At 49.7% G+C, this 19,602-nt stretch overlaps 1 protein-coding gene across 22 annotated transcripts in view; it reads left to right on the forward strand.

Moving 5' to 3' along the window:
* The window catches only part of NFASC (neurofascin), a 95,661-nt gene that overhangs the window by 40,581 nt on the left and 35,478 nt on the right, over positions 1-19,602 (forward strand). For 11 of the 22 annotated variants that reach the window (XR_012626339.1, XM_074849932.1, XM_074849939.1 and 8 more), the window contains 18 exons: positions 696-801; positions 999-1,195; positions 1,552-1,674; positions 1,884-2,054; positions 4,930-4,980; positions 9,914-10,025; positions 10,692-10,876; positions 11,274-11,405; positions 11,711-11,854; positions 12,254-12,365; positions 12,464-12,630; positions 13,201-13,348; positions 13,980-14,104; positions 15,026-15,061; positions 15,850-15,951; positions 16,065-16,262; positions 17,262-17,332; positions 17,961-18,183. Coding sequence is in view for 21 of the 22 variants with exons in the window: in XM_074849932.1 (XP_074706033.1) it covers positions 696-801; positions 999-1,195; positions 1,552-1,674; positions 1,884-2,054; positions 4,930-4,980; positions 9,914-10,025; positions 10,692-10,876; positions 11,274-11,405; positions 11,711-11,854; positions 12,254-12,365; positions 12,464-12,630; positions 13,201-13,348; positions 13,980-14,104; positions 15,026-15,061; positions 15,850-15,951; positions 16,065-16,262; positions 17,262-17,332; positions 17,961-18,183 (2,403 nt within the window). In the remaining variant the exon portion in view is untranslated. The remainder of the gene's footprint in view (positions 1-695; positions 802-998; positions 1,196-1,551; positions 1,675-1,883; positions 2,055-4,929; positions 4,981-9,913; positions 10,026-10,691; positions 10,877-11,273; positions 11,406-11,710; positions 11,855-12,253; positions 12,366-12,463; positions 12,631-13,200; positions 13,349-13,979; positions 14,105-15,025; positions 15,062-15,849; positions 15,952-16,064; positions 16,263-17,261; positions 17,333-17,960; positions 18,184-19,602) is intronic. The other 11 variants (XM_074849937.1, XM_074849941.1, XM_074849948.1 and 8 more) reach the window with 3 other exon arrangements.

A 19,602-nucleotide genomic window follows, 5' to 3' on the forward strand; every position in this document is an offset into this window, starting at 1 on the left:
GCAGAGGCCCGGGAGATGCTGGAGCAGCTTGGGAGGAGTGCTTAGGCTCTGCCACTTTCCCCGGAGCGGGTCTAGCAACCAGGCAGTGTCTTTGCAATGCAAATATTGTTTCTGCGGAGGCTTGTTATTGCTTACGCCACGTCTCGGAGGAGAGCGGGCTCCTCAGCCTTGCACGAGTGCTGAGCTCGGCTCCATGTACTGACACGTTTACAACATCGCTAGCTCTGCCCTTCTGAACACCAGTGCTGCGCTCCTTTGGGGTAAATCTGGGAGGTTTCGAGCCTCTTTCTTGCACAGGGAGTACCTGTAAATGTCTTCCAGTGTCTCTCTGGCTCCCTGTCCCAGCTGCAGCCACTCTCTTTTGAGGTCCACAGCCAGGATGCTCTCAGTCAAATGACCTGAGGTAGCAGGAAGATGTAACTGTGAAATTTCTTACTGGGGCCAAGTTACCAAGTGAGAAACAGGGTCTTCCTGGTACCAAAAGCAGTGCCAGTGCTCCAAGGGGTGATGAGTAGCACCCCCTACAACACCCCCTATGGTGATTTCCTCAGGTGTTGAAGGGCTTTAAACCACAAATTGCACATCCAGCCTGGGGAAGAAGCTGAAATCCCATCAGGGTCTGCTGCAGGATGGCAGAGAGGGGATTCACCCTCTTTGCACAACCCTCCCCTCACGGCTTTTCATTTGCTTTTCAGTGCCTCAGCCCCCCACAATCACCAAGCAGTCCGTGAAGGACTACATCGTCGACCCAAGGGATAACATCTTCATTGAATGTGAAGCCAAAGGGAACCCCGTTCCCACGTAAGTGCCTCTACACCCCTTGTAATGCGGAAGCTCTGCTCTGGGTTAGAGCTGGCTCTGGAGGAGCTGCCCTCTGTCGAGCTCTGCCATCGACACCATCAGCTAATCCAGCCGTTGGCTTGCACGGCACAGGTAAGGATCTTGCTGGGTAAATATGGTCCATGGTTACAAAACCAACCTCTCCCCTGTGCTTGCAGTTTTTCCTGGACGCGGAACGGGAAGTTCTTCAACGTGGCGAAGGACCCCAAAGTGTCCATGCGACGGCGCTCGGGGACGCTTGTCATCGACTTCCACAGTGGGGGACGGCCAGAGGACTATGAGGGCGAGTACCAGTGCTTTGCCCGGAATGACTACGGCACTGCTCTCTCCAGTAAAATCCACCTCCAGGTTTCGAGTGAGTAACAGCGGTGGTGCAGAGCAAGCAGCCAGCAACCCCAAGGAGAGCAGGGACTATTTGCATCGTATGAGATTTTGTAGAAGAGGCACGGAGAATATCCAGTGCTCAAACATCTCGGCCTCTTTCATCTGTTACCTGTGTCGGGATGTATCCAGCCACAGGACAGAGAGGAAGGCACGGGGGTTATGGCTGTAGCTAGCAGGAAAATATTTGATATGGATTTAAGGGAGTCTTGCACATGTAGAAATGAAGTTTGCATTGAGGCCGCTCCATTGAAACTGGGCCAGGTCCTGCGGGAAGAGATCTGAAAAGTTACTACTTTCTTCAAGCGGTGTCTTTCCTTCTCATGGCAGAGTCTCCCCTGTGGCCCAAGGAGAAGGTGGATGTGATAGAGGTGGATGAAGGTGCTCCGCTCAGCCTGCAGTGCAACCCGCCGCCCGGCCTGCCCTCTCCCGTCATCTTCTGGATGAGCAGCTGTGAGTTGGGGAACCCCCTTCCCACTTTGGACCCTGTGGGCAGCCTTTCCCTCACCTGCAGTGTTTATTTAAAATAACTAGGTTTAGGGTCGCTACTGCTCGTTCAGAGCTTGGCAGCACCCACACGCAGCTTGGGTCCGGGGTTTCTGCTTTATGCAGCCACCCGCAGGAGTAGCTGGCTTGCTCTGAATGCCTGTTCTCCCCGGCAGCCATGGAGCCCATCCACCAGGACAAGCGCGTGTCCCAGGGCCAGAACGGTGACCTGTACTTCTCCAACGTCATGCTGCAGGATGCCCAGACCGACTACAGCTGCAACGCGCGCTTCCACTTCACCCACACCATTCAACAGAAAAACCCCTACACCCTCAAGGTGAAAACCAGTAAGTGTCACGCTGATAGCTCAGGGTGGGTCTTCCCTGGCCTCTCTCGGGCAGGGTTTTCCTTCCAGACTCCCTTGTTTCTGTCCTTGACAGCACTGAGACCTACCAGGGGGAAGAGTGGCTTCCTACATTTTGTTTAGGATAGTACAAGAACCGTTTGGGATGAGGAGTGCTGCTCCTTGGACAGCTAACCTGGCAGGGAGAGGTGGCTGGTTTCCCTCCAGCATCTTGGAGCTTTACAACTTCATGGGTTGAGGGCTGCAGAGGTAGATTGATGCAGGTATCGCTAAGTCCGTGTGTCTGGGATAAACTGGAAAGCATTTCAACGCAGATGGGGCATTCCCCCCGTCTTTAGGGAAGTGTATAATATCAAGTGACATTTCCCTAGTTTGAAAAGCTGGAAGTAGCCTTGGTTTGCTCCAGGCTTGGGTTTACGTGCTGATGCTGCACGGGGGACTGTGTGTCAACCTTGTACAGTTCAGGATTTACCTACTGACCAGGAGCTGCTGTGTAGCTCCTTTGCTCTGGGACGTGCTGACAGGAGGGCTTGAGCCTTTGGGGTCTGAGCACGTACACATGGGACGTGCTCAGGATGGGCAGCGACCTCAGTTTCACCACGGTGACACGCATCGTCACGGGGAACAGGAGGAGCACGTGTGTGGTGAAGAGCCCTTCCACGGGCAGGTCCAGCCACCAGCAGTCTCTCCTCCAGAAACGAGACTGCTCAAAGGGAGGAGAGTTCCTGATGCTAACACATTTCTTGGCAGCTGGCTGGTGGGGACGCTGGCAGAGGGGACATGAGCTGAGCGCTGCAGGACATGAAGCTCTTGGGTTGATGGAGGTTCTGCAGAGCATGGGCTCTCTTTTGGGGAGTGTGTGTGTGCAGAGCACTGGCACAATAGGCAACCGACACAGAAATGGCATCTACAAGCCCCAGTCATCACCCAATCTCCTGTTCCCAGTAAGGCCAGACTGGGAGTAGGGGGTAGTGCGTGCAGGCAGATGCAAGGCTGTGTTTTGGGGAGCAGGCACTTGTCCAAAGCAGGCTCGAGGCGCTCCTGAATCCCAGCATTAGGAGCTTAATTTGATCTTGCAGCAGCTTAAATTAGAAGTAACTCTATTATAAAGTGACCTGAAAGTGATGTGAGAAGCAGACGGGGTCTGGAGTGTTTTGCACTTTTATTGTAACAGCTTCTCCTCTGTGCAAAGCGTGAGTGGAGAATCAGCAATATAAATGCTATAAACAGGCTTTATGCTAATGGCGAGGGACGTGTGTAGGTAATTCATTCTGAATATTATTTGTCTGTTTACAGAGCTGGCCAGAAAATGCCAACGTTTACCTGTTAGGGAAGGACTGAGCTGGAGAAATTCTGGCAAACAAAGATCTGTGATCATTTGAGCCTCCGAAGGCTCCAGCCTGACATATTTGTCAAGTGTTAGAAAAAACGTGGAAGAAATCCTGGAAGATTTCTGTGCAGACAGATACAAGCTCCCCCTCCTGCTACCCTCAGCTGCTGCCACAGCGTTTTGCTCCCAGGCTGTGTAGAATTGGCTTCCCATTATACTGGACCCTATCTTTAACTTTTCCTTTGGAGATGTCTGCTGTATTATCAGATGCAAATTCCACCCCATGAGCCCCCCAGAGGCCCTTATAATTTAAAGAACTGAGGCTCTAATTTCTCATCTGTTATGACACAAAAAAATTCTTTACACATACAATGTTCAAAGGAGACGAGCTTGTATTTGTCTCAAGCTGTTCAATCATCTCAGCCTTAAGCCATGAGCATTGGCTGTCCTTAAAAAAAACAGTCACCAGCTGCTGAAAAATCATTGCACGGGATTGCCGTGCCCTTGGATGCAAGAAGAGAAAAATGTAAAGGCTTGGGGGAGCGACACAGCCCTGCCTTTCCCTGCAGAGTTTCTCTGGCGTATCCAGGTTCAGGTAGCTCTTGGGCATCTGCTGGGTTCTTAACCCCCTTGCACAGGGACAAGGTGCGTGGCTGATGACTTAAGGCTCAGGGCAACAACCGTATGGTAGCCAGCAGAGACTCTCGCATCTCCTGTAGGCAGATGACACCGTCACACGGCCGTGCCACATCCTGGTGGAAACCAGGGCGTTCTCAGACACCAGAACAGTATTTTGGGTAAGGGTGTGAGCTGAGGAGGGCCAAGCCTCCGGTGGCCACGGGCCAGGATGGTGCATCCCCCACCTCCTCGCAGCGCGCGGGTGGCAATTAGCTTTTTTCTTCAAGTATAGGTGATGGCTGGCAGTGGTTGTCAATAAACGAGAGCAGTGTGTTATTGAAGAGCTGTAACACAATCTACTTTAATTACCTTGTAATTAAAAGGGATTTTACAGCAGATTATGCTTTTAGAGCCTAATTATTATTTTTATTTGTTCATCTTTGCCATGCCTTTCTGCACCGTTACGCTGCTGCCTCGCTGTGTCCAACCTATGCTTTATGCTGGGGAAAAGTAGTCAGAATATGTTTCCCTCGTAGAAACTGAGAGAAAAAGCATTTTCTCCAAATTGAACTGATTTTTTTTTTGTTGTTGTTGTTTTCGAAGATACAAATGTCTTTATACCAAAAAGAAAAACGCTTCAAGGAGATGTTTATGATACAATTTTCATACATTTATTTGTCTTCCCATCTCGTAGGAGGAAAACAGCCCTCTTTTCCTCTCCTTTATTGCTGTGTTATGTTGTTTGTCCTGGAAGGCAGCTGTGCTCAGAGTGCTTTTGTATCCCTGCTGTTGCCTGTCCGCATTGCTCTTGTGTTTCGGGAAGTTATTTTGTTTTCTGTCCCCCTGCATCGCCTGTCCCCCTGCCCGCTTTGTGGCACTCGGTACGCTCATGGTCTTTTGTTTATTGCAGAGAAACCCCATAACGAAACGTCTTTACGAAATCACACTGACATGTACAGTGGTGAGTCAACGCTGGCTTCTGGAGACCTTCACGGTTTAACCCCTTTCTGCCTAACCCGACTTATCTCCCGCGCTAACCGGGCAGCGAGCCGCCGCGTTCGCAGCATCGTCCGCCCTTCGTCTGTGCCCACGCACCCCCGTGTGTGCCCATGTCCCCCTTCGTGGGTTGTGGCCTCAACTTTGCAAAAACGGGTGGGACAAAACGAGCCAAACAGGGACAAAATCCCCCTCGGAGTTTTGACATCTTAAAATTATTGAGTTTTAAGCTAATTAACTGGATCTGCAGAGCCCAGCTTGAGAGGCATTTGGATTAATAGGATCTGGCCCACGTGAAAACATCTGCGTGGCTGAGGAGCCCAGCTTGCTTCCTCGCTGAAGAGGTGGCTTGTCCGCAGCAAAGTCTCATGATTTAAAGATAAGACCCACCATCCCTCTTCTCTCTGTCTTCAGAAAGAGCATCTATTGTATTTGCAGCTAAACACAGGCAGTGACTGGGAGAAAAAAAAAAAAAAAAGTAGTATTTGGTTTTCTTAAAAGCTGGGTGCTTTGTTTCTTTGTGGTGAGGTTGTACATGTGTTGGATGCTTTCACAAGGCTCTTGCCCTTTGTTTGGGCAGGGAGATTACCTCGGGAGCCTGCATTTGCTGGGAGAAGCCCATCCCAAACTCATAAATTATGCTTCAGACACAGAACCGCGCGGCTCCCCGGGGCGCGGTCGCTGCCCTGAGAATAGATTGGAAGCGTCACGGACGTGACGGGATAACATGGGCAGAGTTGGGCGGCAGCAGGGGCTTGTCAGGGAGCAGGGAGATGGGGCTGTTTTTGGGTGATGCTGAGAGCACAGGCACTACCAGGGATGTAAATGCCTCACCAAAGACCACCACGGAGTCCGACTGCCCCAAGGCCCGGCGCTGTGGTGGGCAGGATTTGCCTTCTGCCCCTCTTGCTGCTTATGGGGACCGGGGTTGTGTGGCAGTGGGATGGGGACAACCCCAGCCGTGCCCTGTGCTGGTCCCCGGCCGTACCCTGCAGCAAAATCCTGCTCAGATGTTGTCTCACCCTCTTCCACCCAGAGCCACGGGTTTGTCTGTTCCCCGCATGATCCAGGGCACATTTTCTTCTTCCACAGGGACTTTTGGGGACAAGGAGTGCTTTTGCCAGCTAAAAGCAGAGAGAGTTGGAGTGTGAGGAGGACGTGCCAAGCGAGGGGCACTGAGTTCAGTGGCCCCGGCAGGGAGCCCGGGCATCCCTTCCCCGCTGCAGGAACCTGGGTGTTGGCATCTTACTGGCAGCCAGGAGTGGGAGGTTTCTGAGGATGCTGGAGAGCTGGGGAAGGCTCAACAGAGGAATCAGCCTCCGAGGAAATACTGGTGGCAGCAAATGAGCTGGGTGTAGTCTGAAAATATTTGTAGAAATGGCTGTGAAAGGGGATTGCCAGCAAAATTAGCTTCAATGGGACCCGCATAAACCGCCTCATGCCTCAACGAGAGGTGAGTGAGGGGTGATTCCTCTCGCAGGCACGCAGGGCCAGGGACAAAAGAGAAATCCAGTGGCGAGCTCTCCTGTAAATATATCTTGCACCTCAGCAGTGTAAATGATGTTTGCATTTCAAACAGAATGCCTTCACGCTGGCTGGGCACCACTTCTGTGTTTGCAGCCCTCACTGGTTCAGGAGGGAAAATCACCGTGGTGGTCGTGGGCTCCTTGATCTTCCACTGCATGTCATTGTTCAGGGAAAAGGGATGCTTAATAGTCACTTGGTTAGGAAAATGAGGCCTTATCTGCACAGTCTCAGAGGTTTCTCCAGATTTCTATTCATAGGTGCATAGGATGAACTCTTTGCGTTATGTGGGCTACTTGTACTTCACATCCCCTGGAACACTCCGGGTGCAGTGGATTCAAATCACCCACTCAGGCCCCTGTGCAAACCTGAGCTCCAACCCAGAAATTTCTTAATAGTTAATGAACTGGTAAAAAAAATTCTTATCCTCAGCTCTTTTTGTTTTTGCTAACCCCATGTTTCTCCCTGGAATGACCAGTCTGGCCAAACTGGCCACGGGAACCAGCTGCAGCACAGGAGGGACTTAAGGCAGGGGTGTGGGGAAGAGGGACATCGGTCTCGCAAGTGTTTTTAGGTGTTTGGGAGACTTGGGGCTCTTGGACCCTCTACTTTGGGGTGCTGGTCCCTACGGTGTGGGCTCAGCTCCAGAGCCAGCTGCAAAGGGCTCTGCAGAGCTGGGGCGGGCGGGCGCCGCGCAGCAAAGCAGCGGGAGGCTGCGAGTCCCCTTCCCTGCCAGTCTGCGATGGGTGTGCGTGTGCCCGAGCTCGCCTCGGGGACGTGGGACGTGCTGGCACAGACGTGGGGCACGAGCAGTTTGTCTCAAACTGCGCTCGAGGGCCGGGCTGATCGTGGGAGATGCCACCGAGCCCTTCTCCCCATGGCTCGTAGGGGGTGCAGTGATCTCCTTGCTGCAAAGCTCAATTGACAAAGCAAACTGTCTGCAATTATGAAGGAAAAATGTTCTAAAAGGATTAACTGAATATTTTATTAGCAGAAGTTTCTCACCTTTTTTTAAAATGGAAATTAAAGTCTGTTTTATGCTTTTTTCTCTCTTTTTTTTTTTTTTTCCTTCTGGCAAACCTGCGGGATGTTTTAAAGCTGGCTAGCTGTGCAGGAGGCGAACAGATGGGATGAGTCTGGATGTGCATATTCCTATTATCGCCTTTCAGTAGAAATGCAAGTTGATGTAAAATTTTTAGATGTAAAATTTTTAAATGCCATCAGGTCAGGGCTGTGGGGAGGGGGCACTTGGATGCTCTGGGGTGAGAAGTGGCTCTTTCTGGGATATCCTGTTCACAGCTGAACGGGTCCAGTTCCATAGAGGCAGGGACAACAGCAGCAGTATATTGGAAGCAGAGTCTATTTCTGAGCAGAAATAAATAGCCATGGGATTTATTTTTCCAGTGCTGTTCCCTGCAAACAGATGAGTGAGATGTTGCTATTTGTCTGACAGCTTCCAGCTGTGGCTGCTGCAAGTTCAGAGCTGGAGCAGTACCTCTGCCTGGGAGAATTTCTGGCCACTCCCTGTTATAAACAGCAAAATATTTATTAGTGGTGCTATACTAAGGCAAAAAGCTTATCAGCTATGCAGTGTTGCTGTTAGGTTTATTAAACAAGTGGGTAGGATACTAATTTATCTCCCTTATTTTTAATTTTCATCATTAATATATGGCTCGTAAAATTTGGCTTGCACTGCTGCTTATCTCTTCTAGTTATGCCCCGGGCTCCAGAGCAAATGGGTTCATAGTGGGAGTGAAGCTTACAGCCTGTTCAAACAGGCTGCAGACCGTTGGCAAATAAAAGCCAAAATTGGCTTATAAACTAATATCCAACTTTCCTAATCGCATGAGAAGAGAGAAGTTCATGAGTCTGGCTGGAGGTGTGGGAGCTGTTGATAAATACTGGCTTTAAACCCAGCCACTGGCTCTGTCAAGCCCCAGCAGAGCCTGGGCATGGGCGGGCTGGTTTTAACCAGGAATGAGATCCTCTCCAGAAGCAGCATGTGCCTGCCCAGAGAGCTGGCCCTTCACGATAAGATCAAGATTTGCCTGCCCTGGTAATCCATTAATCAAATAATTGACTAACCTGCTGACGAGCACATGCGGACTGGTAACCTGTGGGCGCGGGGGAGCGGTGGGATGTGTGTGTGGCTGCGCTCCGGAGGCGTTTCAAAGGCACGGTTTAACTCCTGGGGTTGGGATTTTTATCCCCGTGAGCCTGGTCACAGGCTTTCCTTAAGGCAGGCTGATGGGAACTCCATGACCTGCCCCTTCCCTCTCTCCCCTCCTCCTTCCCACCCCTTTTCCCCTTCCAGAGCTCAGGTGGAGGTTTCCCAAACAAACGTGGGCATCCTCAAAAGCCCGGCGGCGCTGGGCATGTCTGCCTGCCTCCTGCTTGCAGAGCAAATGAAGCTTTTGGGGCAGTGGGACAGGGCTGCACCCCAAGATCCTGCTCCTGCACCGGGGTGGGCTCACCCCACGCATCACTTTGGTATTTGTAGTGACCCTGTGTCAACCCTGGCCATTCTGTCCCCTTTCCTAATCTCATAACCTCCGTCTCTGCTACTGCTGCTTTTAAGCCCATCTCATCCTGTTTTGTCCTCACTGATCCAGATCTAGTTTAATAATTCCACTTATTAATGGAATTTATTCCATTAATAATTTTTTTCCCCTACAAGGAGACCTTTTCTGTGTGTATCTGTAGAGAGTTGTCTTGCGTGTCCCCCTGTTTCTTTCCTGTTAAATTTTCCTGTCCAGTCCTGAAATTTGTCATTTTGGTCGCCAAGTTGTTCCTTTCCAAAGGGCACTGTCCTTCCGGGCCCCACAGCTCCTAGGAAGGGTGGGAAACCTCCCTGGTGCTGCTAGAGCCCCAGACAGCGCCAGGATCCTCCGTATCTCGGAGATCTCAGTTGTCTGAGTAAACCCTTCCTGTGTCCATTTGTTCCTTTTGTCCTTCATTACATGTTCTGTCCATCAGTATTTCCAAGTCTCATCCGATTTCAGCCCATTTCTCTGTGCTAGAGGCAGGGGGGGGCGGGAGCTGACGGTGCGGGGACATTCCTGATGCACCATCCCCGTGGCTCAGCTCCCTCCGCCCATCCTCTGCTGCTTCTTTACCTCCCTGCCTGCCAAGCATCCTCTCTCTACCCTTTTTTTTTTTTTACTTTAAAAATTAAAATTACCTTGAGCCCTTCTCTACTTTCCAGGTACACTTCTGGGTGAGTTCAGTATCCCAGGCTTGGCCAGGAACTTGACAGCCTCCCCCCAAAAACACCGTGTATTTCTGGCCCTGCACATACCCTCCCCATTGTTGCAGCAAAGGAGAGTTTAAAAGCATTTTGTTTTGTTTGTTTTTTCCTCTCCTGCTGATTTCAGCCCGAGGGATTACGGAAACAACTCCCAGCTTCATGTATCCCTACGGGACCTCAAGCAGTCAGATGGTGCTCCGAGGGGTGGACCTCTTGCTGGAGTGCATTGCTTCAGGAGTGTACGTACTGCTGCCTGCCCAGGGAAAGTGGGGACAGGGTGGTCCCCAGCAGCCTCCAGTGGGATGGCCTGGGACCAAGGTGCTGTGGGAATACCTCTGGCTAGGAAAAGGGGATCACTCCTTTCCTTTTAACTGCTGTTAATAATATTCTCATAACCTGCTTGAAGCATAAGAGCATGGAGCAAAGAGGAGAGCTGAGTTTTGCAGCACTGCCCAGACAAGCAGGTGTCTTCAGACACTTGCTGTCCAGGGATAATTCCCCACTGGTTTGTCCTTATAGCTATTTTCAAATCTCCTGGGTGCTCCTCACCACACTGTATAAACTGCGGGTGAGGACATTTGTGGTCCATGTGCCTGCAGAAGCGTCCTGGGCTCATGTCAGACATTGGCAGCCCTCCTGGAGTGAGCTGCCTGCGCTGCCTGCACACGCTGCCAGATCAGCGCTCTGCATCCCCAAGCACGAGGCGTAAGATGGACCCTGCTTCTCATCACCTGGTGATGCTTGGGGACCTGGTTTAGGGACTGTGGTAGGAAGGAGAGTGGCCCGGTCACTGGATCAGTCCTCCTGCCTGAGTGTGAATGGTTCCCAGTGCAGGATTATCAACTGTTTTCTTAGGAGTCATTTTCTTGTCTTGCAAAAGCATTTATCTCCTCCCCTCTCCTTAGACCAGCACCAGACATCATGTGGTACAAGAAAGGAGGAGAGCTCCCAGCAGGCAAAACCAAGCTGGAAAACTTTAACAAGGCTCTTCGTATTTCCAACGTCTCCGAGGAAGACTCTGGGGAGTATTTCTGCTTGGCATCGAACAAGATGGGCAGCATCCGCCACACGATCTCGGTGAGAGTGAAGGGTACGTCATCTTTACCTTGCCATCTTTTTTACCTTCGCAACCAGCAGCTGTGAGGGGACGTGCACGGGAGGGGATGCTCCGATTTGTTGAAAGGGCCAGCAGGGGCTTTCTGTGGGGGCTGTCTCTGGGCTGTATCCAGCCATACTTGCTGCTTGCCCAAACTGACCTAAAAGCAGCGTGAGATGAGATCTCAGGTGGTGTAACTCGGCAGAGCTTCACTGACATCAATGGTTGTGGTTTTGTGTGGCCAAAGAGCGGGGGGAAGAGGACTCTCCACCCTCGCTGCACTTGAGGACAATATTTTCGTTGTCTTAGTTCAGCAGGGAGCAGCGGAGAGGGGATTTTGGATGGGGTAGGACTGCTGCATCTATAACTGGTGCGTTGGTGTATTTTAAAGCTGCTCCATACTGGTTGGATGAACCCCAAAACCTCATTCTGGCCCCTGGTGAGGACGGCAGGCTGGTGTGTCGAGCCAATGGGAACCCCAAGCCTGCGATACAGTGGCTGGTCAACGGTGAGCCTATAGAAGGTGAGCAAGGGAGAGTCTGTGCCTCTTTTACAAAAAAAACTAGCCCGGGATCTCATGGCTGACCACGAGTGCCAGAGCTGCTGTCGGGGTGCCAGGCACCCCACTGAGCAGCGTACGTGGGCTCCAGCACTGCAGCACATAAACCACCTGCTTGTCTGAGACGAGGCCAGTTGAACCTTTGTAGGCTGGGAAGGTCACATACCGTCGTCTGGTTTTATCTGGGCTGAGATGGAAAGATGCGTAATGATACTGTCTTGTGAATTCTAATTTAAAATTTAATTTAAAGAGCACTCTCTGTTTTGAAGCTTCTCCCCCCAACCCGAGTCGAGAGGTGTCTGGAGACACCATTGTATTCCGAGATACCCAGATCGGCAGCAGTGCCGTGTACCAGTGCAACGCCTCCAACGAGCATGGCTACCTGCTCGCCAACGCCTTTGTCAGTGTCCTGGGTAAGTGCTTGTGGAAGATGAACACTCTGTACTCAAGTTTTCCCTGCAAGAGTCCTCTGTTTGCTTTCCTCTTTGTTGTTAGCTGCTCCAAGGCTAATGCACAAAGGTACGTGACCTCTGCAACCAGGCTTTGGAGCAGAAGTCCCTTGTCACAGACCTGCAAAGCCAGGCAAGGCTGAGCAAGTCCTGTTGGCACTAAGATGTGATTCACGTAGCGAGGCTAGAAAGGGAAGGAGAGATGAGAGGGAATGGAGAAGCTCTACTGAGTCTTGAAAGTGCCGACAAGGAAGAGTGAACAAAAGAGAAGGGAGGGTGGATGAAAAGACTGGAAAGGGAGCAGCGGTCTGGAAACTGTTTTTTTTTTTCTTTCTCAATGGCTGCGATTTTTGCTGTTTGCAGACGTGCCTCCACGGATACTGGCCCCCCGCAATCAGCTCATCAAGGTCATTCAAAACAACAGGACCCGGCTTGACTGCCCCTTCTTCGGCTCACCGATCCCCACCCTGAGATGGTAAGAGCTGCAGCACGTCCCCTGCCAGTCCGGAGGGGTGGGAAGGGGAGGTTTCCTGCTCTTTCTTCCCTTACAATAGCACTTTGTGGTGTTGTGAGGTTTAAGAACGGCCAGGGGAACACGCTGGATGGAGGAAACTACAAGGCGCACGAGAACGGGAGCTTGGAGATGACCATGGCTCGGAAGGAGGACCAGGGCATCTACACTTGTGTGGCCACCAACATCCTGGGTAAAGCGGAGGCCCAGGTTCGCCTGGAGGTCAAAGGTAGGGGCAGGAAGGGCTCTAGGTCAGAACGGTCTCTTGAATCTTCTCCAACTTGCAGCAGAAATAATAAGTTAAGGGAGGGTTGGTTGTGTGCTCTAGCAGTCTGTCAGCAGGACAGGCACTATGTAATTTGGAGCTGGAACCCAGAAAATGGTATTCCCTTTTAACGTTGGAAAAAATCAAGGCTGTGGATATACTGAAGCTGTAGAACGGCTTGGTGTGGGTACTGAGCTGTGAGATGCCATGAGCGATGCAAAAAGAAACACAAAAAGTGTTCCTCAGGGTTAGCTGATGGCAATAAAACATTTTCTGAATCAAGTTTCCACCGAGGCTTTCCCTGTTCAGCAAAACTGATTGCTGACTCAGAAAACTGGGTATTTTTTAAAGGGTCAGCATGAATTAATGGCTGCTTCAATCAATTTATTTGCAAGCATTTGTATTGGAGACAGCTCATTACAGCAAGCTGGACACACACTTGACACGCATGCTTGTCCTTTCCAAGTAACGCTGAGTTCCTGAGCTGAGACCCAGCAGTTCGGTGCCCAGCGCTTTCTTTCTGACTTTGTGCAGACCCAACCAGGATTGTGAGAGGACCAGAAGATCAAGTGGTGAAGAGGGGCTCCATGCTTCGCCTCCACTGCCGTATAAAGCACGACCCTACGCTGAAACTCACAGTCACCTGGCTGAAGGATGATGCACCCCTGTACATTGGAAACAGGTCTGTGTTTAGCAGTTTCATGGGTTTTCTCTCCCAGAATTGTTGGACTTTTTACAGAACGTTTCAGGAGTCACCAGGGATAACATGGATAAACATCAAGTTCCCATCTAGGCAACATTTGCTGTTCTTGATGCTTTTAATGTTACTAGCTCCTTCCAACAGACATTGCCGAGCAATTAAAATTGACTTACCCGTAAATCAAGACTTTGACCATAGGTTTTATTTACAGATATTTTGGGACATCTTGATAAAACGGGTGGGTTAATAACAAGCTACGTCAAAATTAATGTTTATCTGCTGTGAGTGGCACAGTTGTAATTTCCTTTCCATAGCTGACTCCCTCCTCATGAAGTGAGCTCTGATCACAGGACATGAGACAGTCAGAGGTCACTGTTTTCCTAAAAATGTGATTATTCCAGATATATACCAGAGCACACTCGCTGATTTCTTAGGAAATGAGGTTTCTAAGAATAACTCAACACATCCTTAGCTGATAAAATCTTCAGACCAGAGACTTACTCCTGTTCTGTTTGGGTTTTTTATGTGTTTTATGAGAGAACTGTTAGACCTCAATCCTCCTGCCTAATGTGCTTAGGCACAGCTGTGTGATTATCATTTTTATGCCTTTAAGGATGAAGAAAGAAGATGATGGTCTGACAATATATGGCGTGGCTGAAAAGGACCAAGGGGATTACACCTGCGTAGCTAGCACGGAGCTGGACAAGGACTCGGCTAAAGCCTACCTCACTGTACTGGGTAAAGCTGTCCTCCCAGCGTACTGACACAGAGCAAAGTGCTTCAGTTTTAATACAACAGACTGACTTCAAGGTCAGGCTGAAAGGGTGATCTGTGATCACAGAATTGTCCTCCGAAGCAGAGATGCTCAGGGAGATGCTGGCAGAGCAATTGTTCCGTTGCTGCAGGACTCGGCAAGGACGTGCTGTCTAATCTCAGACTCAGACAATGGCATTGAATTTGAGTCAAAGGAAACTTGCATTTGAGACCAAAAAAAAAAAAAGAGTAGCTATTACACAGAGCTAAAAATATCCAAATGTGGATGCTGAAGCTCTGTGAGAACAGTCCTAAATTTGCAAGCGAATTTAACTGAATGTCAGGGTGTTGAGCAACACTGGAAGCCTGGGGGTGAATGAGCCACTCCTCACTCTCACCATAGGGAGTGACAGACCTAAGCCCATTCCTCATGCCCGTTTACATACGATGTGAGATTGTACTTGCAACACACAGATTTATCAATCCCTCCTCTTGGCCACCTCAGATCTTGCTGATGTGCTGCATTCACGGGAGTGCCCCAACCTGCTGGCACCACTGGCATAGACCCACAGTGCCCTACAAAAGTCAGAGTGCACTATGAATCCCACATCCCTAATAATTCGACTAGGCTTGATTTATTTCCTTTCCTTTTCCCTTAATAGCTAATTAACTCTATAGCAGGCTGAAGCTCCCCCTTTGCTGGGTACCACAAGTATGAATAAAGGTGTGCAGAGCGCGCCTGGAGGTCTCTGGGGAAGGATGTACCTATTCTGGTCCCCAGCCAGGACTGGATCCTTCTGAAATCTGTAACTCTGTGTGTAACTTTATATTTGGCAGGTGCTCCTTTGGCCACCCAAGCTTAATGACTAACCTAACACCGTTAACAACCAATGTCTTACCTTGCAGCTGTCCCTGCTAACCGTTTGAGAGACTTACCGAAAGGTAATCATCACTAATTCATTTGGTTCATTTTATTTTGTAAATTGATTTTGTTTTGCCTTGCCAATAACGCCAACAGAAAATCTAGGTGTAGCGGCTGGAAAAGGTGGGAGCTGATGCTTCCAAGTCCTGTCTAAGATGTCCTTGAAAACCCATCCAGATGGCCGTGGGTAGAAAGGTCCTGTGCCACATCATTGCGTGTCCCACAGTGCCAATTCCTGAGTGCAAGAGTCACTTTACCCATACCTGGAAATGGTGAGCCCTGATGGGATTAAAAAACTCACATTGAATCCCTTGACCTTTACCTGGAAAGAAGTTCTTACTGTGACTGTTACTGCATAAGCTGGTTCTGTGCAACCATGTGGGTTGTGACCAGACAAAGAAACCAGAATTGCGCCCAGAATATTTCTAACAAGTATGTATTTTCATTGAGGCTTTATGTCCTTTCTGCTCCATTTGTTTGCATTTATTTTTGGACAGCTGTGTGTAGTTTTAAGACTGTATATCCCCCTTGCTAAGCCACTATATTGTGCTTCCACCGCCAGATAACATCAGTTGTACAGGGAGCAGGTAGGGTTTCAAGACAAGGCACAATTAGTACGTTTGTATTTTAAAAATTGCACTGGTCCACCAAGAGCTGCAGGATGTGAATCGTGCCACAGAGCGTGTGTCCTCCCACGGGTCTGGGCGAAGACGGCCAGGGCTTCCCTTCCCGGGAGAAGCGATGGGAACTGGGACTCCCAGCTCCTGGGACAATCCCAGACTAATTTGTCTCGTTACTCGGCCAACAGAACGACCCGACGAGCCCCGTGACTTGGAGCTGACAGACCTGGCCGAGAGGAGCGTGCGGCTGACGTGGATTCCCGGCGATGACAACAACAGCCCCATCACAGGTCAGCCGCCGCACCCTCTGCCCTGTATCCCTCCCGCTTTCTTCTGCACAGTGGAGGGAAAACTTTCCTTGTGGGCAGAGCCCTTAACCCCACCTCTCCATCCTCTCCCCCAGACTACCTCGTCCAGTTTGAGGAGGACCGGTTCCAACCTGGCATCTGGCATAACCACTCCAGATACCCCGGGAGCGTCAACTCGGCCGTCCTGAGACTCTCTCCTTATGTCAACTACCAGTTTCGGGTGATTGCGGTGAACGACGTGGGCAGCAGCGTGCCCAGCGTGCCCTCCGAACGCTACCAGACCAACGGGGCACGTGAGTACCGTCGCACCGTCCCTCTCACCGCGGTGACTTGACGTTGTTCTTAGCGTCTGGCCACCGCTCTTGGTGTAGACTCTTCCCTCGTGGTATATGATCGCAGCTCTTGTGACAGAAACAGATTTACACAGGCGAGGGAATGAGCTGGTCCATGCAGTCATGTGCTGGGGTGTAATTTTATATATTGCATCCTCAAACCCGTGACTGATATTCTGCAGAGCAGCAAAACTCAAACAGAAAGATTTATGCAAAGGTCACTCCAGCAGAATCTGTTGAAGGAAAGCCCGGGTTCACCTTACAGAGCAGCTTTCTAAAGAAAGTCTTTCATCCTTCCTGACCCACAGGAAGCTCAGAAGTCTCTTGGAAAATTAGACTCAAGTGTAAACTGGCCACAAGTAAAAGGCATTTTGTTCCAAAATTGCTAATTCATTGTCCACTGCTAGAGCTGGCCAGGAGCCCAGATCGATGCAGGAGTAAAGTGTGCTCCAGTCCACGACCAAGACTCGGGTCTTCAGTTTGTGTGCCCAGTGCTTTGTACGTTGTAGAATACTTGGGAAAATTCCCATGAGGAATTCACAAGAAGCAGAGTAGTTTTGCTGCATTCCTTAATTTAACCATAGCAGAGATACTTCTGCAATATCTACTGGCATCTAGTGTTGGCTTTCGACATTGCTCTTCTTGTTTCAGATTCAAAAGTGTCAGACTCGGCTCCTGGGGTTGCTTCACAATGGCTGTCTTTCAAAGATTTAGGACATTTGGGGGGGAAAAAAAAAAAAAAAGGAGGCTCCTAAATAAATGACCTGGTTTTCAAGAGTGCTGAGAGTCTCATGTTCCATTAACCTGAATGGGAACTTCTGGAAAAATCAGGCCATTAACTTCTGTCTTGGAAGTACTTCTGGCTTGCACAGTGAAGGGTTTTTAACCGCTCAAATGGTCATTTTTCAACAGTATGAACTCTTTTGTTTTTTTGTTTTTTTTTTCCAATGTGAATTTCAGGTCCTGAAATTAATCCAACAGGAGTTCAAGGTGCAGGGACCCAAAAAAACAACATGGAGATAACCTGGACGGTGAGTTCTTCCTTAGTGCTTGTCAGTCACCCAGCATCTTATCATTACGGTCACAGATGTTAAGATGCAGAGAATTCAGCATCTCTAGCACGTGTGCTGTACCACACAGAATACCATAACCTTAATGATCATAAAGGAAATAAAAAGCAGAAGATGCATCTCCAAGAGAGGCCGTTGTTAGTGCCTAGAAGAAGGTTTGTGATAAAAACAATAACTTGCAACTATGTAAGCCAAAGAAAAGATGCTGGATCACAGATACGGGTTAGGCAGGGTGCTCAAGTCTTGATTCCTTAAGCAGTATACAGGGCTTACAGGCCAGCTCTTGCTTTTCTTTGTGGACCAGCAGGTGTCATCCACAAATAAGCCAGCATCTGTAAGGAGGATAGAAATTGCAGTGGGAGTATGGACTGGAATATAAAGATACGGTTCTCAGTCCTGCCTTGGACCTGGAGGGCAAGGACTAGGTATGTCTCTCTCTGGGAACAAAAGTACTGACCTCCTTTGAGATTCACTGATGGAGCATGAAATAGGAACCAGCTGCTGGACAGAACTTGTTGGAGCTCCGTGGCAGAGAAATATAGTTGCTCTTGCTCCTTCTCACTTTCTTTTTCTGTTTTGGTCCATTAAGCCTCTGAATGCAACTCAAGCTTATGGGCCCAACCTCAGGTACATCGTGAGATGGAGGCGAAGGGACCCCCGAGGGAGCTGGTACAATGAGACAGTGAAGACACCAAGGCACGTTGTCTGGAACACACCCATCTACGTACCCTACGAGATCAAAGTGCAGGCAGAGAACGACTTTGGTAGAGCCCCGGAGCCTGACACCGTCATTGGCTATTCAGGGGAAGATTGTGAGTACTTTCTCAGCCAGAGATTGTAAGTGTTTCAGGGCAAGATCCCACCCAAGGTCAGTGGGTTGGCACCTGTGCCTGGGACATGTTCATAGCACTGCTTGTTTTGGCACAAAAACCCAGTTCCAGGCATTGGAAGAAAGAGGCTTGGCCGTTAGATTCTGTTCTGGGCTCTGCCTGCATGACCCAAGTCACTCAGCCTCTCCCTTGCTCTCCACAATACCCAGATAACACTTTGAGCGTGGCAGACAGTAAGATTTCACTGAAGATGAGCTCTGGCTCTACTCTAGTAAACAGCATTAAATTTTTTGCCCCTGTCATCTGTAGAGCACCGAGTTCCTCTCCGATGAGAGGTGCTACGAATGGCCAAAAGGGCCTTGGTTCATCCTGGACTGGATTCTTGTGCCTCTCTGATAAGGCCCCAGCTAAACCCCAGCTTGGGCTCCTGTTTACAACACACCATTGGCTCAGCTTATCTTTCTTTAAAACCCTCCACCTGGTCACGCAGAACAGCAGCCAGCTTGTGGAACTCTCTTTTCACCTTCTTTCTGGGCTACTGGTATCACTTTCTGTGCCTGTAGCATCCAAGACTCTGAACTACGATTATCCTTACCCTGTTAGGATAATGTGGTTTGCTGCCAACAGCTTTATTTTTAAAGAAATATGTATCAGTTCCTTGCATTGCAGCATCACTGGGGTCCCTGGGTATGAGACTTCAGGATTACCAAGAAGTAAGGTAGCTAAGCCATGACTCTAGGCTTGAAGTCAAGGAGACACAAACAGGAGACAACAATTTCAAGCAGATCTGCAATCTTGGTGCTGAGAGAGTGCGTGGGACACATCCTCTGCCAGAGGAGACAGGGCAACGGGAGGGAAAATGGGCAGAAACGGTGGGAGTCAGGGTAAGAGCTGAGCACTGGGAGCAAAGCTGGACCTAACTGGGAGGCTGTCACTGGAAAAGCTCCCCAAGCACCCGCCTGCACCATCATCTCTGCATTACCACTGTGTACAAGGGGTTTTTTTCCTAGTTTCAGTTGAAAACTTGTGCAATAATATTGAGTTTTGTGAGGATCTAAATAAGCCTGCGCATGTGTGTTTTACATGGAGATGAACCAGGGAGACAAAAGCTCCCGTATCACGTCCCAGACACAAACATGTTCCTGACTGTATCCCAAGGGGTGGGACAAGTTTAAAAAAAAAAAAAAAACCACCCGAACCGAACAAATTAGTCCCTGCCCTGTCATGTCTGAATTGCTTCAGAAATAACTGCAGCTTTCTACATACAAGCAGGTGACCTGTAAAGAGGAGGTAAAAAACCCAACTGGCTCAACAGCAGGTTGTGCCCAAATTGATTAATAGATGTGGAAAGAACAGGTAGTTTTGTAACTCTTGGGTCTAACGGTGGCCAACCGGCTGCAG

The sequence above is a fragment of the Strix aluco genome, chromosome 25, assembly GCF_031877795.1.
Source record: "Strix aluco isolate bStrAlu1 chromosome 25, bStrAlu1.hap1, whole genome shotgun sequence".
NCBI lineage: Eukaryota > Metazoa > Chordata > Aves > Strigiformes > Strigidae > Strix > Strix aluco.